At 37.6% G+C, this 14,927-nt stretch overlaps 1 protein-coding gene across 1 annotated transcript in view; it reads right to left on the reverse strand.

Annotated features, from left to right (window-relative positions):
• Positions 1-14,927, reverse strand: part of IFTAP (intraflagellar transport associated protein) — a 42,505-nt gene that overhangs the window by 19,642 nt on the left and 7,936 nt on the right. Inside the window, exon 2 of the mRNA XM_050336167.1 lies at positions 10,351-10,503. Coding sequence (XP_050192124.1) covers positions 10,351-10,453 — 103 coding nt within the window. The 5' untranslated portion in view covers positions 10,454-10,503. The remainder of the gene's footprint in view (positions 1-10,350; positions 10,504-14,927) is intronic.

Here is a 14,927-nt window from a genome sequence, read left to right on the forward strand (position 1 = left end):
CGTGGATAGAATATCAATATGCAACCATGAGCATAATGAGACCATGCCATGTAAATTGAAGGGGGGGAGGTAAATTAAAAATTATGTTGCTAGCCTCAAGCACAGTGCCTCAGGACCAGTGAGATCCACCTTCAGATGTCCTGAGTAATTACTGACACCTACAACCCAATGTATGTATAACGTAACTGTCTCCCTTGAAACAGCAACAGTCATGATCTTATAAAATATAATTAAAAACAACACACATAAGTTGTTCTAAAGTTAAAAAAACTAAAATCTGTAGTAACAGACAAATGCACAGCTATATTTCTTTGCTAGTGTTCTGAATTTCAACCATTTTTGTCCCTATTTCTGAAAAATAAAAGGGAAGAAGGAAGGATCACATTCAAGCCAGCAAGCGGATCACTCTGCCTTTCCCTGACTAAGTGATAATTGACTCATTATTCACAGTCACAGCTCTCAACCTGCCAAGATCCTTTTGTAGAACACCGGCCTTTACAACATGTGACTTAAATCAAAAATAAGGGATACAAACATAACAGAATGTAGCAGAGGAAGAAAGCTGAAATGATGGAAAGATTCACATATTCATCCTGCAGACAGATTTTGTCTCACTTTTTAGACAAGTTACTGTCTGTATCTTAAAAATGAAGTAAGAAGCCAACTTAGGTCTCTAGAAAAGTATATCTGAGTCTCTCAAGAGTAGTATCCATCATAATTGTGTGTCACCGAAGAGTATGGTGCAGACTTCAGAAACATGTTTGTATCAGAAAGTATATCAAGCTTGATAAATTATTTTCTCTTCTGCTATCTATCCTCTATATTGCTTAAAATTCTCTTTGTCTTCCAATTTGGAGGGAATATTTTGAAAATTTCAACTGATCACTCACATCTTTCAAAGAATATTGGATTCACTTATCACAAAACCAGAAAAGAGAGTTCCCTATATTATCAGGGAAAACTTACTGTCAGTGAAATCTATTAGATGACATAGTAGCCCCAGAAGAATGATAAAAGTATCATGGTCTGAAACATTTCAAAGCCAGACCAGACAGAGCAATCAGTAACATAACATAGAAAACCTGGCTTGCATAAGACACTGCACAAAACAATACAAACTACCAGATATTTCCCACCTGCTTTTCAATTGAATTAATTCATTCCAAAACCAAAAACTGGTTGAGAATTATAAACACGCCCCTTTAACTATAAAACAACAACAACAAAAAAAACCATACAGGAAAGCTACTACTACAGGTTCCAATTTACTTCTTTGTCTTCAAATCCTGGACTGAGAGCCAGAAGGCCTGTGAATCCCCTAAATCCCTTCCAAGTTATGCTTTGATGAAACACTTGGGATTCAAATACTACAGTGACTTTGTACAGGACTCCTGAACAAAGAACAATTTTATTCAGAGTAGTATAATAACTGTCTTGAACAGAGGTCACAAGTACAAATTTCATGTTCATTCACTATCTCCATTCTTCAAACCCATCATCAGCAAACAACCACATTTTAAAACAAGAGCAAAGACTGTCACTGAAATGTTTCTATAAAGTATCACTTTGACATGTTCACAAGGGTGTTAAAATACTTTAAAGTACCTGTATTTACCTATTTATAACTATGTAAACCATTGTACAGTGCTGAGTTCATCTACACTAAATGACAAGCTGTAAGAGGTAAAAAAAGAAATTTCAGGGCTTAAAATCCAATTTGTTGGGAAGATACTTTTTAAAGTCTTCTATCAATTTTTGATAACACAATCAAAGCAGCCTGCAGATTTTCTGCAATAATCCAACCAAAACTTTCAGCCTCCCTCTGCTTGTATGTTGTCCTGCTGTGAACAGAACAAAGTGTTTTGAAGTTACTTAGCCTAAAAAAGCCATTCTGATTTATGTTCCCCAGCTATCTTTCCTGTTTTCACGTATTTATATGTATAAATATCTGTAAATCAATGCAGTTTGTCCAAGTTTTCATCACAAAAACTCCAAGTACCCATACAGTAAGTACCTGGAGGATTTCAGTATTAGGGTACTATATGTCTGTCCATAAGTAAGAGCAATTCATGGGCAATTCAGGCACCTAAATTTCATCACATAGTCCTGTATTAAGAGTCTCAGGGCACAGTCTCCTGCTGCCACCCAAAGAGGCAGGGGATGCTTCATAGGTACTGAATCATATCTGTCCACCCTCAGCACTTGAATTGTCTATCCCTAACTAACTACTTGCATTCCTGTAAATCCCATTCCAATCTTACTCCACCAAAATCCTCACTAATTTCAATGACAATGATCTCAGAGTAGCACTGAAGAAGCAGAACTCCTCGGTCAAACTTGATCTATACAGGAAAGAAAATAATTTGACTAAAATACTTCCCTAAGTGTGCAAGTTAATGTTTGTAACACAAAAATTCAGCTGGTGCAGCATTTATGTCCTAAGCTCTAGATGAATGACTGCTACTCTCAAGTATATTTCAGCCACTCTCACGTGCTTGCTCTACATTAATGAGCTACAGTAATACTTCTCTAAAACTGAACTCCTAATTTTCAGAAGTTTAACTGTTCTTTTACTCTAACAGTCTCTCTCTATTTTTACTTAATGAAAATATGTGTTCTGGTTTTATATAGTGTTTATCTGTATCAATATCTATGTGTCTGTTGTGCTTTAAATAGTCTCAGTGTTAGAAAAGGGGCAATATTTCCTGTTTATACCTCATTCACACCAACTGATCATTTAAAAATAAGTATGATTCTTCCACAGTTCAACAGTGTTATTGCTGGATACCTTCTCCAGTTGAACACTAATGCAGTCAGTTAAACACCAAGGAAAATGTGCACTTGATCATTTCAGTAGCCTTCACAAGCAAAATCCCACTTCTTCCAACAGATAAAGATGAAATACAATCTTAAAAAAGATTCAGAAAACCATGACAGAAACACTAGATCAGATCCTCAGCTGATATTAACCAGCACAGTCCTATTAAGGGAGCTACACCTCTTAGTATCTACCAGGGATCAAATGATATCTATCACCACCAAGCAATGCCAACATACTAGAGCAGATTTCGAGTTCTAACAATAGAGTGTGTTTATGCGGTAGGCGGAAAAGCACAGTTTTACAAAGGCACAGGCTGTACAACTGATAGTATTTTGCAACTATAATTTGAGAGAGTATCAGGATATAAAAGCTGTAACAACTTTTCCAGTAGATAAAGGTAGGCCTGCTTCCAATAGCTTCAGAAAATCACTGTCCTTTGCAGAATGTAAATACTGCTATATTTCATAAATTGCATTTCATGGACACTTTAAGAAGAGCTTTAAATTAGACAGTAACTAATTGGAGAATACTATTTCAGTGTACAAGAACTCCAGACTTCTGAGTTTTGGCTACACTAAGCCATACATTGAAACTTAGCTAAGAAAAACAGAATGTATTTATTTCTTAAATAAGGGCTGCATTTGTTACACTTGCTTTATTTTTTTCTTAAAGTCAAAGAAACCACAAATGTGCTTAAAGTCATCCTCAGCACAAGGAAACTACATTAAACACATAGGTCGGGAGCACTTTAAAAGAGTAGGAGATACACTAATAAATCAGGGCAGAATCAATTATAAAAACTTTTTCTGTATTTGCATCCTAGAAGAATTCAGTACTAGTAGGCAAGTTGACAAGCGCTGTAAGAAACAAGTGAATTGTATATAATTAAAAGCATCTGACATCTCCATGCAAAGTATTCCTTTCTTAACAAATAATATCATAAAAAGATTACAGCAGGTGGGAACAACCTAATAAAATGTCAGATTGCCCAGGAAAACGCTTGATTTCAGACATTATAATCACAACATTAAAGCATTCTTAAAAGGCCTGGTTTTGGTTGGTTTTTTTAAAGGCAAATACCTACTTTCTTGAAATTAGGCAATTGTATCTGATTTTATACTGAACACAAAAAAGCACCCAATTCTATAAAGAGTTCAGCACTAAACTGGAAGTGAAGTCACTTGATTTCTGTTTCCTGATTGCCCTGTTAAGTCACTACATATAGCTTTGATCTCTGACATTATTTGCTTTATGTCATTTCCACATCTGTAAAAGAGAGCTTCCTCACCTCATTGCAATGACATGAAATTAAGCCAACAGCTGCATTTAGCACACTTCGATGCCTTTCAAGACAAGGTGATGAGGTATAGCAAGAGTTCATTCTGTGTTACTGCTTTTTATAGCACTACAGATTTCCATCACTGCCAATATGCCACCATATGATGGAACCTTTATCAAAGTATCAACAGCAAAATCATGAAATATCTCCCTTTCCTACATTCTAGAAAATCGAAGTTATGCAAGAGAATGAAGAAGCTTTTTTTATTTTGATCTGAAACAATCTTTAGAAATTGTTTATTAATAAAGGCATCACAGAAAAAAACAAAGAACTGCTATCAGGGAAGCACTATTGTTGAAGGGCTAACCAAGTTTCCAGGAGTCTGAGTGCTCTGTCCTCATCTGGTGCTGCCAGTGAGCTACTATGCAATGAACACAAGTCATTTCCCTTTTTTAGGTATATTTTTTTTCTGTCTATACAATGGAGATGAAGTATTCTTGCACAGCAAATACCAGGACAAAAAATATCCATAAAACAGATCAGCTGTTATTATTTCAAAAATAATCTATTAAGTTTGCATCTCTGTGTCTGGGGTTTTTTCTACATTTAGGGGCTCTGTATGATGTTTGATTTTATAGTATATCGAATTAAGGTTACATAGAGATAGCTACTGAATTTATGATCAATAGAAAATTGCAAATTTTGTCTCCCAACCAATTCTATCAAATGATCCAACACAACACATCAATAAAAAGCTCTGAATTGATGCTGTTCCACTATTTCATGCCCTGTTTAAGTTCCCTAGGGATGACAGATTAATTTAATTAGTTTTATTGAACTGTCTAGTTGCTTTTATTGGAAAATACACTCATAGGCTGAAATTTCTCTTGGGGTTAGCATTGTCCTACTGGTCCATTTTTAAAATTAAAGTGAATTTACTGTCATTTCTTATATAGTTTTCTGCTGTGCTTTCTGCTGTGAAGACTCACATTTGTAAAGTGCCTCCACTGACACACAGGAAGCTGAAAGTTACTGTTTTTCCTAAATATGATTAACGAAAAAAGCAGCAGACAGCTACCATCAAATGGACTGTGAACTGAATACACTGCCCAGCCTTCACTGGGCGATTTTGTTGATCACAACACAGAAAATGGCTCTCACAGGCCACCTGGAAGCAGAGAAGTGGTCAGTCACTTTCAGACTTTCTCCACTTGACAGTTTGTTTGGCACAGAAGCATCAAAACAATAGCACTGAGGTTATGAAGTTTATATCAAAGGTTTGGTTTGCTTAGATGGGTCTGATCAAAGTCCTTGGACTTCAACGCGCTGCCAGGCAGTGTAAGGTATATGAAACAGAGTAAAATAAACTGCAGGAATGGAACTGATTTAATTTCTGTGGTCAATTGCCCAGAACCATGGAAAAAATACAAATATAAACTTGGGTTTGGATAAGAATTTTACTAATGGCAGCATTTTTCTATGCAGCTGACTGATCCAGAATCCCGTATTTCCAGAAGTGGGAAAGGAGTAACTTAAAATCTAGACAAAGAATTTGAAGCCTGGAGGATTTGGGGTTTTTTTTCAGCAGTTTTTTTGTAGATGGTTGAATGAAATATTTTATGCTCCAGTGAATTTCCCATTCTTCCTCTGAGTTTAGAAAAATGAGCAGATGCTGCCTTCTAATTTTTGACATCACAGTTCTCTCCACCAGATTTCAAACACTCTTCCTATGATTTGAATGAGACTCTTGTACTCTGTGGGAATTTTTTCAAAAGTGGGGTTGGGTGTATTTTCATAAGATATTCTCTGAAGTTGTTCTAGGAAATGTGTAGCTCTGAAGATTGATCACATCTACAGAAATCTGTATCACCCATTCTTTTGTACATCCAGCTCTTCTGAGGCTTCTTTAACTGCACAATAAATAAACCACTCTTAAAATTTTTCTCTGTACTTAAAAAACATAGTGGAGTTGTGCAACCTCAAGACAAATGCCAGTTAATTGTTTTATCATCAGGTTGTTTTTATACTCAAAGATAAAAGAATAAACTAACAAAAGTAAATATATAACTTGGCATAAGCATAAGGGGATTCAGGGATTCTAAGAACAGCACAAATGAATGTATTAAAATAAATAAGTAAAAAACTTATTCCTTTTACCAGTACCTTTGCTCTGACTTCGCACAAGAGGAGGTCTTTTTTTTTTCCAGATGCAAAACTTCTGCAAAACTTTAGAGTGAGCATGAAAAATTTCATCTTTCTGAATCTCTGCTTTAATTGCTGAATTATATTCCCTAGGGTTCACCAACCTTTAACCTATCTATTCATCTTGTTAATATTATCCTTATGACAAAAAACACACTTTGGATGGTGTAAGTAGGAAAAATAAGAGACTTACTAGAATCTTAACCTAGCCCTCAACTGCCCATCCATTACAGAATCAATAAAAAGGGGTTTAAAAATCTTCCATTTATAGAGGAAGTGCTTTTTAAATATTATGTACTCAAGCTATAGAGGTCATGTTTTGTTGGAGTATATATGTTTCAAATGCTGAGGTCAGACTTTTAAAAATACATTTACGTATATTTATCCATGTTCCATCAGATCTGTAGATGGGAGGTAAAAGTCTTACTATAGGATTTACTTGTCAATTAGTCTATGAACTCTCATTCTCTCATTGCACCAAGCATAATTTAAGGAACAAAATCATTGGGGTTTTTGGAACTTTAATCAGGAAGATTAAATTCCCGTATCAAAGATATAATTTTATGGTCCAACTAAGTTATAACTTATCTGTGTGATAGTCCAACCATACACATGCTATGATATCTATTACACAGAATTTAGAAGGACTTATTTTGACTCCAGATCTTGTTCTATTTGACCTAAGAGAATATCTTTTAAAATATAGCACCAGGAAGAATGAAGTATTCAGAAGTCAAGCATTCAGATGCCAAAAAAACATTCTCAAACTGTGATTTTCTTGATTAGGATGTTAGCAATTCATAAAAAGTCAAATGGAAGTGAGGAGTGTAAAAATTCGTTGACATTTTTCCCATATTTATAAGAATGAAACTATTCTCTCAGCAGAAGATCCTCATACGTTCATAGGGGGTCACTCCGGCTACTTATAGCCTCAAAGGGTTCTTTTTAGCTAGGCCAGAACAGTCAAGGATGCTTGGGTCTTTATACTCAAGGTATATTCTTTATAGTTATATTGTGTGCAAATGTAATTTATGAAGAAAAGTTAAACAATCATTAGGGTATCAGATTCTTAGGAGATGCTGGGGAAAATATCCTTGCAATTCCAAATACAGACTAGGATAGGTTCATACGCGAGTGACAAATTCTAGAAATTTAGAATTATATATATATATATATATACCCTGTGAAATCAGTGGGATCCGATTAGTTTTGTGTGTTGGTCTTCTGTTTCCAATGTTATGACAAACAAAAATCTATCAGATGACAATGTTTTCCAAGGATTTTTTTAAAAGACCTCCTATATATTTTCACTTGGTTATTTGTGTATAGAAATAGCTATCTCCGTATCTTACTAAGCAGGACTGCAAATTCTTATATAAATACTCATTGTACAAAGATTTGGTGTGGGGGTCAATGCTATTATCAAGGCCAAATTCAGAGAGGTAATCTGAAAATAGTAAGATTTTGCCTGACAGTAACCACAAATATAACCCCACAGTAAATATCTGATCTCATCACATCAAAGTCAAAATTTCTCCAGGTAAGTTGCTTTAAAAAAAAAATTAAAGTCAAATGACTATTTTTCAAATGCAAAATTAAGAAATTAACAATAGGATATTTTAAAAAATATTTTGCACTTCTTTGATGCTATAATACCTTATGCTTTAAGTGGAATTTTTGCGGGTCATTAGGTCATAATGCAAACAACAACCTTGGGTATTTTTAAAGGAAAATGAAGGTGAATGGAAAACAAGCTGAGTTATTTAGTTGATACCATCATACCTGCATTTCTAAGCATTTGATTCAGGTAAAGCCCTACCTTTTATACAATTTTAGTGGCAAATGCAACAGTGAAAAGTGACAGAAACACATGCTGAGGCTTTTTGCAAGTAGCATCATGACAAGCAGCATGCTTCTATGATAGGAGCTATCCCCAGTGTATCAATCATATATAAGAAGGCCACAAGCGGATTTTCAATCTTCTTATCTCATTCCCCAGTGTCTCCTTGCTCTTCTATTTTTTATAGGGAAGAGAGACAGAAGGTTGCCTCAAGATTATTTCTGTGGCAGCTACAACTCCCCCAGTGGTTTTCTGCTCAGTGCCTGTGACTTAGTTCTGCCTGAAGGACAAGACAGACCTCTAAGTGCCAATCAATGGAGCATGCCACATGATGTAATTGAAAAATACAGTGCTTCTGCAATAATATGAGGACATCATTTTTAGTGCAAAGTGGTGGTAAAGAGAATTGTGAGTAGCTTGCTTTTATTTTTATGGCACTGGACTTGACACAGCTAAAAGAAATAAACCTGAGCTACAGAATTCAATCCTGTAATTAAGCAATGCTGAGATCAAGGTCAAGCACCACCTTTTATTTCATCTGCAGAGCACGAGACCTTTCCAGCCTAATCATCTAATCTGATGTGCCTTCATCCAAGTTACCTGTTAGCTCAGCACAGAATGGATACAGTTGGGTATGGTTGGAAGGGACCACAGTGGGTCATCTGGTAAAACTTCCCTGCTCAAACAGGGTCATCCTAGAGCACATTGCACAGGATTGCATCCAGATAGAATCTGAGTATCTTCAGTGAGGGAGACAACACAACCTCTCTGGCCAATCCGTTCCAGTGCTTGGTCATCTGCACAGTAAAGAAGTTCTTCCTCATATTCAGGTGGAACTTCCTGTGTATGTTTCTGCCCTTTGCCTCTTATCCTATTGCTTGGCACCAATGAGAAGAGCCTGGTTCCATTCTCTTGACACCTCCCCTTCAGATACTTATACAAACTGATGAGGTCCCCTCTCAGTTATCTTCGTGATTCTGAACAGGCCCAGCTCCCTCAGCCTGCCCTAAGTGAGATGCTCCAGTTCCTCAATCATCTCTGTCGCCCCTCACTGGACCTGCACCAGGACCTCCACATCTCTCTTGCACTGAGGAGCCCAGAACTGGACACAGCACTTCAGATGCAGCCTCATTAGAGCTGATTAGAGGGACAGGACCACTCCCTAAATCTGCTGGCAATGCTCTTCTTAGTGCACCATTGGCCTTCTTGGCCACAAGGGCACACTGCTGGTTCACTGACAGCTTGTTTTCCACCAGGACCCCCAGGTCCTTCTCCACAGAGTTGCTTTCCAGCAGGTTAGCCTCCAGCCTCCTGCCTGGGGTTATTCTTCCCCACATGCAGTAGCCTGCACTTGCCTTTGTTCTGCTCTGCCCAACTCTCCAACCTGTTGAGGTTCTTCTGAATCACAGCACAGCTCTCTGGAGTATCAGGCACTCCTCCCACCTTTGTGTTGTCAGTACACTTGCTGAGGACACATCTGCTCCTTCATCCAAGTCATTAATGAATAAGTTAAACAAGACTAGGCCCAGAATTGTATCCTGGGGGACACCACTAGTGACAGGCCTCCAACTAGACCCTGTGTCACTGATTACAACCATCTGAGCTCTGCCGTTCCGCCAGTTCTCAATTCCCTTCACTGTCCACTCCTCCAATCCACATTTCCTGAGTTTGTCTACAAGGATGTTGTAAGAGATGATGTCAGAGGCCTTGCTGAAGTTGAGGTAGACAACATCCACTGCTCTCCCCTCATCCCTCCAGGTAGATGTTTCATCACAGAAGGCAATCACATTGTAGAAGGCAAACACACAGGCATAGCACAGCAAGCTAGTGTTAGTAAACCTGTGAAAGTTTTGCACACCCCTAATCTCAGGCCATCTCATACTATTAAGTACTTTATTTAGGCTCTTCTTTTATGGAAACTTTTTAAGCAAAGCAATGCAGGATATACTTAGGAAACATCTATCCTTCCATAGCATAATTCCCCCATGGTTATGCACCTGTAGAGACCTACCTTAGCAGTCTGTGAACCAATCTAAGGAAAGTTGTCCTTAGGGTTCCCACTGCTGAGCAGAGAAACAAACACATCACAAGGATTTGCCTAAGGTCACAAAGCAAGTGAGTAGCTGAAAAACACTAGATACTACTGCTTCTCTTTTTACCTTCCCTTCTGTCTGCAGTTTCTAAGGGGAGATTTGGGAAGTTACATACCTTTCAAAAGATAGGTGAATGTATTTAGAAACTCTTCATGTGACTGCTCATGGCTATTAATAAATTGATCAAGGATGCTGTTTTCTAACAGTTGTTCTCCCATTATCTTCAACTTGAGAGTTGAATGAGTGGATTTGCTTTAGTAGGTTGCTTCTGCAATAGAAAGAAAACAGCCATATGTATCTGCAGGCAAAAAACAAATCAACTGAAGAGTCCCTAATTCACATAGATGGGCAGCAGAAAGTCAAATTTTTCTTCTCTCCTAGTGAAGTTCTGATTTTGTCAGTGGAACTTCACACAGTTCCCCTAAAATTCAAGTGGACAGAGAAATTTTAAGTACAAAGGGAGAAACTTCAATCGTCTATGCCTGGAATTTATAACCTCAGGTAATGTGGGTCACAGAAATGCCAGCTTCTCTCAGTGGTATTCTTTCCCTCATTTTAAGTTGTTCAGTCTTTCAACCCCTGCCTTCTGTGCAGAAACAGCAACACCACTCACTAGCACGTTGTGTTTAACAACTGGGACATCTGTACATTCAAAACTTGGACTGAATCCATCGTTCTCCAGATGCACTGCTCACTGTACCATCAAAGCCACTAACCCAGATTTTGAACAGCATGTTAAATCACAATGGCATGTGTGTGTATGCTGAGAGAGCACACAGGACAGGGCAGTGTGGTGGAATGGGGCAGCCACATGTGAGGACCTCTCTCGAGAAGGGAACAAATGCTGAGAGCTGAGGGAAACCCACAGAGGCTTTTCTGACTTGAGAGTCACACAGTAACAGCTTTCTAGCCAATCTCCACCACTTAACCAGACTCTACAGGAAGTAATGGCCCTGAAACAGCTCGTGGTGAAGTCTGTTGAAGAAGATAACCTTGCCCTTACTTATAAAAGCTCTGTAAATGCATTTTAACAGCTGTGTGATGCTAAACAGTTACTTATATTACTAATTTTTGATACACATAAGCCCACACTACAATAAGCAGACAGACCCAGGTGAGGCCATGGACACACATGACAGGCACACTGTCCCATAGAGTAGCAAGTTAACTAAAAAATGCAAATGATCAGTTTGCATATATAAACATGATCAAGATGCAAAAATGCATTACACATTAAGTGCTTGATTTGCCTGTGTTCCTCTGTTTCCTCTCTTGATTTACCATAGCATTAAGAAGTGGATTTGGGGGATGAAAGCTTAATTCTTCAGCAAAACTTCAAATCAACTACACTAAGGAAAAGCTGCCAGTATGATTTTAAAGTTATATAAGATCAAAAAAGAATCGTTCAGAGCCCAGCAGGAAAATAAAGCATGATTTCCAATGCAAAACTCTAATTTTGTTGGATTGCCTGCTTGTAAGGAAGACTAATGTTCTAAAGATATAAAAACACATGCATATCCACATGACCTAAAGTTTACGTTTTCTGATGTTTTACAAATATCAATCTTTAATCTCTCTGTGGACTGACCAAGCAGAATATAATTCACTAGAGAGTGGTTTATGTACTACAGCAGTTTGAGAGGGAAGCAATGTCTTCTATTCACCATTATTGTGAAGTTATTAAAATCATTGTTTGAGGTAATTTCATTATATGAAATAGCACAGTGATTCGCAAGGCTACTATAAAATTATATATATACAAATATATTTAATCAAGAAAATGTTAATAACAAACTTTTATTTTTCTTCAGCATCTGGTGTCTAGGATCTCCAATAAATGAAATAAACTTAACAACACCCCCATGAGGAAAAGCAAACAAATATTATTCCCAATAACAAATTAAAACAAAGGGGCATCAGGAGTTTAAATGACTTGAAAACAGATCAGTGGAGGGTTGACAATAAAGCTTAGACTACTTCATTCTAAAATGCTCTAGGAAACTAGAAAATTAATATGCAATTTTTGGCAATAGTATCCTTAACCAAGCTGAGACAGTCTTCTCAGTGAATGCCAGGCTCTACAGCCACTGGATCAGCAGCCTGAGACTGAGCACCCAGACCAGGTCACACCAAAATTATACATCTTAATTCTTACTCTGCTGTGCAGCCTCTACTTCCTGCAGAACTTAGGAAACCTCACCCCAGATGCACAGCTGTTGCACAGCTGTTATTTAGGTCTACAGAATCATCTCCTCGTGGAGAGGAAAAATCAGCTACGTCCTAATGACAGCCTAAGTTCTGTCAGAAAAACAGCCATTCACTCAAACAATAGAGAAGAAAGACTGGCAGCTGGAACTACCTGTCCCCCATTTTCAATTACCTCTAAGAACTGTAGGGCACTACAGCATCGCCCTAAATTAAAGTAAGCACAGAGGACGGTATTTGGAGAACATCGACTATCCCTAAAACTGAACATATGGTTAGAACGGATGGCACAATAGTGTTCAAAAACTTATCTCAACCTATCAAGATTTCAGTATTTTTCATTTTGTTTTGCTTTTCTGCTGCCTCACACCTACTTTACTCCTGAGTCTCTCTTAAATGAATACCACGCTGTGTCAGTTGCAGAGAAGCTTTCTGATGTGAACAGCTGAAACCAGGATGACCAGAAGACTCTCACCTGTGCTAAGGAGCTCACCAGTAAATTCTACATAAGTAAAGGGCTTCAGCAATCACACAATTCACGAAAAAAATGAAAAAAATGTACAATAATGCATTGGAATCCCCACGATTTATAAAGTGGATACAATAACACCACTAGGAATGAAATGACTGCATTGTTCTACTAGAGAGTAGCTACTATTAAAATCGAAAACTTATCCTATTTTTCCCAAAAGGCATCAAACTAACTTGGAGGTTTCAAAGAAAGTAAGGCAAGGACATCTGATCCGTTCTGTGAGCTGGCTTTGAATAGTTTTAGAGTCAAGTATCTCTAAGTGATGCATTCAACCAGCAACTATGTATTTTCTTTTTGCATTTCACTCCTGCTCATCCACCCAAGTAACTTTAATGAGGTTTCTTGAGGTAATCATTCATTAAGCCTTGCTGACCATCAGCAGATAGTGCAAAATCAATTTTATTTCTCAAAATGCAGTCTTCTTTCCAGCAGTTTAGAACAGATCAGAAATCTCTGTTTTGAATCACAGAGGCAGGTCAAGTGAATATTAGCATGATTTCAATTATGTAGTGATTAGTTCTATTAAACAATACAAAATGTGGTGAAATATAGGCTTCCTGGTTTATGCTACATTTTCAAGTGCTTTGTTATGTTTCTCTTCAATATAATATAGGCAGTACAAAAAAAATCAAGATTCTGAATTTTTTAAATGGAAAGAGCAGTAAGCTCTACAAACTCAATAAAATCTTAGGTAATTTTATTTTTCTGGGGAAAAAAATACTTCACTAGCATTTCTGGCATAGGCTCAAGTCAGGTTTTCACGCTAGGAATTTGCTCTCCCAGAAGTCATTCTCAATTTTAAAAAACAGGGTTATTCATATATGTTTTTTTATAGATCACTCATAGGTTCATGGAAAATATTCACTAGGTACACCTGTTATCAAGATTGTGTAATCCATGTCTGCAAAAATAAGACTGAACATAAAGACAATATTTTAAATCTTACACTCTGTTACCAGAGTATCTGCCCAATCTTTTTTCCCCTACAGAACTATCACAGTAATTATACCTGTCACAACTAGCTTTTTTCAAAGGGGTCTTTGCATATTTCAGATCTAAGTAACCTCTCATAAAAGTCACCCTAAACAACAAGCATTTCTGAAACGTCTCTCATCCATAAAGGTTTTACATGTCAGTCTGCACTGAAGACCCTGATTCTGGGGATTCTCTTGGGCTGACTAGTTCAGCAACTCGCTCACAGCAGCTGTCATAGTGACAGGGTGGGTTGCTAATGCAGAAATTGTCTCTGAGGGTTGGCTGTTCATGTAGTTTGGCAATACTGCAGGTGTACAGACAAGTCTTAAGAGTGCATTAAATTGTCAGGAGACCAAGTACAGAAACAGAGCTGGTTCTTGTCTGCTAAGGACAATGAGAAAGCATGCTGTGATTCAGGACACTAGAGTCCCCTCCAACCTGTTCCAGAAGCTATGTAACACCATGATGTCTCCTACAGAAAACCCCATAACATCCCACTCTGCCCTCTAGACAACAGCACTGGAGAGGTCACCCCGCTTAATATATGCACTAGAATATTTGCATAAAGCTTTCCCAAGGAAACTCATTTAGTCACACAAAATAAGTGACCTAGGTCCTATATCACTGGGTCCTTCATTGTTACTAAAGTAAACTCAGTGTGCAAGAGCAAGGACTAGTTAATTTTGGAAGAAAATTATGTGATTTCCACTCCTTGCTGTCTTACTGCTGTTTACCCCATTAATTAGTGATGGACACTCTAGAGGAGTATGGATTTGCTATATTCTTACAGCAGTGAAGAATGAGATAGCACCTTTCCAAAAGGAGTAAGCTTGTATCAGATGAGTGCAGTCAGAATCAATTTAAGCCTATCTAGGTGGTGGCTGCTCCCAAGAAAGCCACCACCACCTTCTCTTCCTCTTCACCCTTAGGTTTTTCACTCCAGTCCATTTCTTGGCCAGACAATATAAACTTCCAATATA

The sequence above is a fragment of the Myiozetetes cayanensis genome, unplaced genomic scaffold (assembly GCF_022539395.1).
Source record: "Myiozetetes cayanensis isolate MyiCay16 unplaced genomic scaffold, myiCay2020 scf6-25, whole genome shotgun sequence".
NCBI classification, from domain to species: Eukaryota; Metazoa; Chordata; class Aves; order Passeriformes; family Tyrannidae; genus Myiozetetes; species Myiozetetes cayanensis.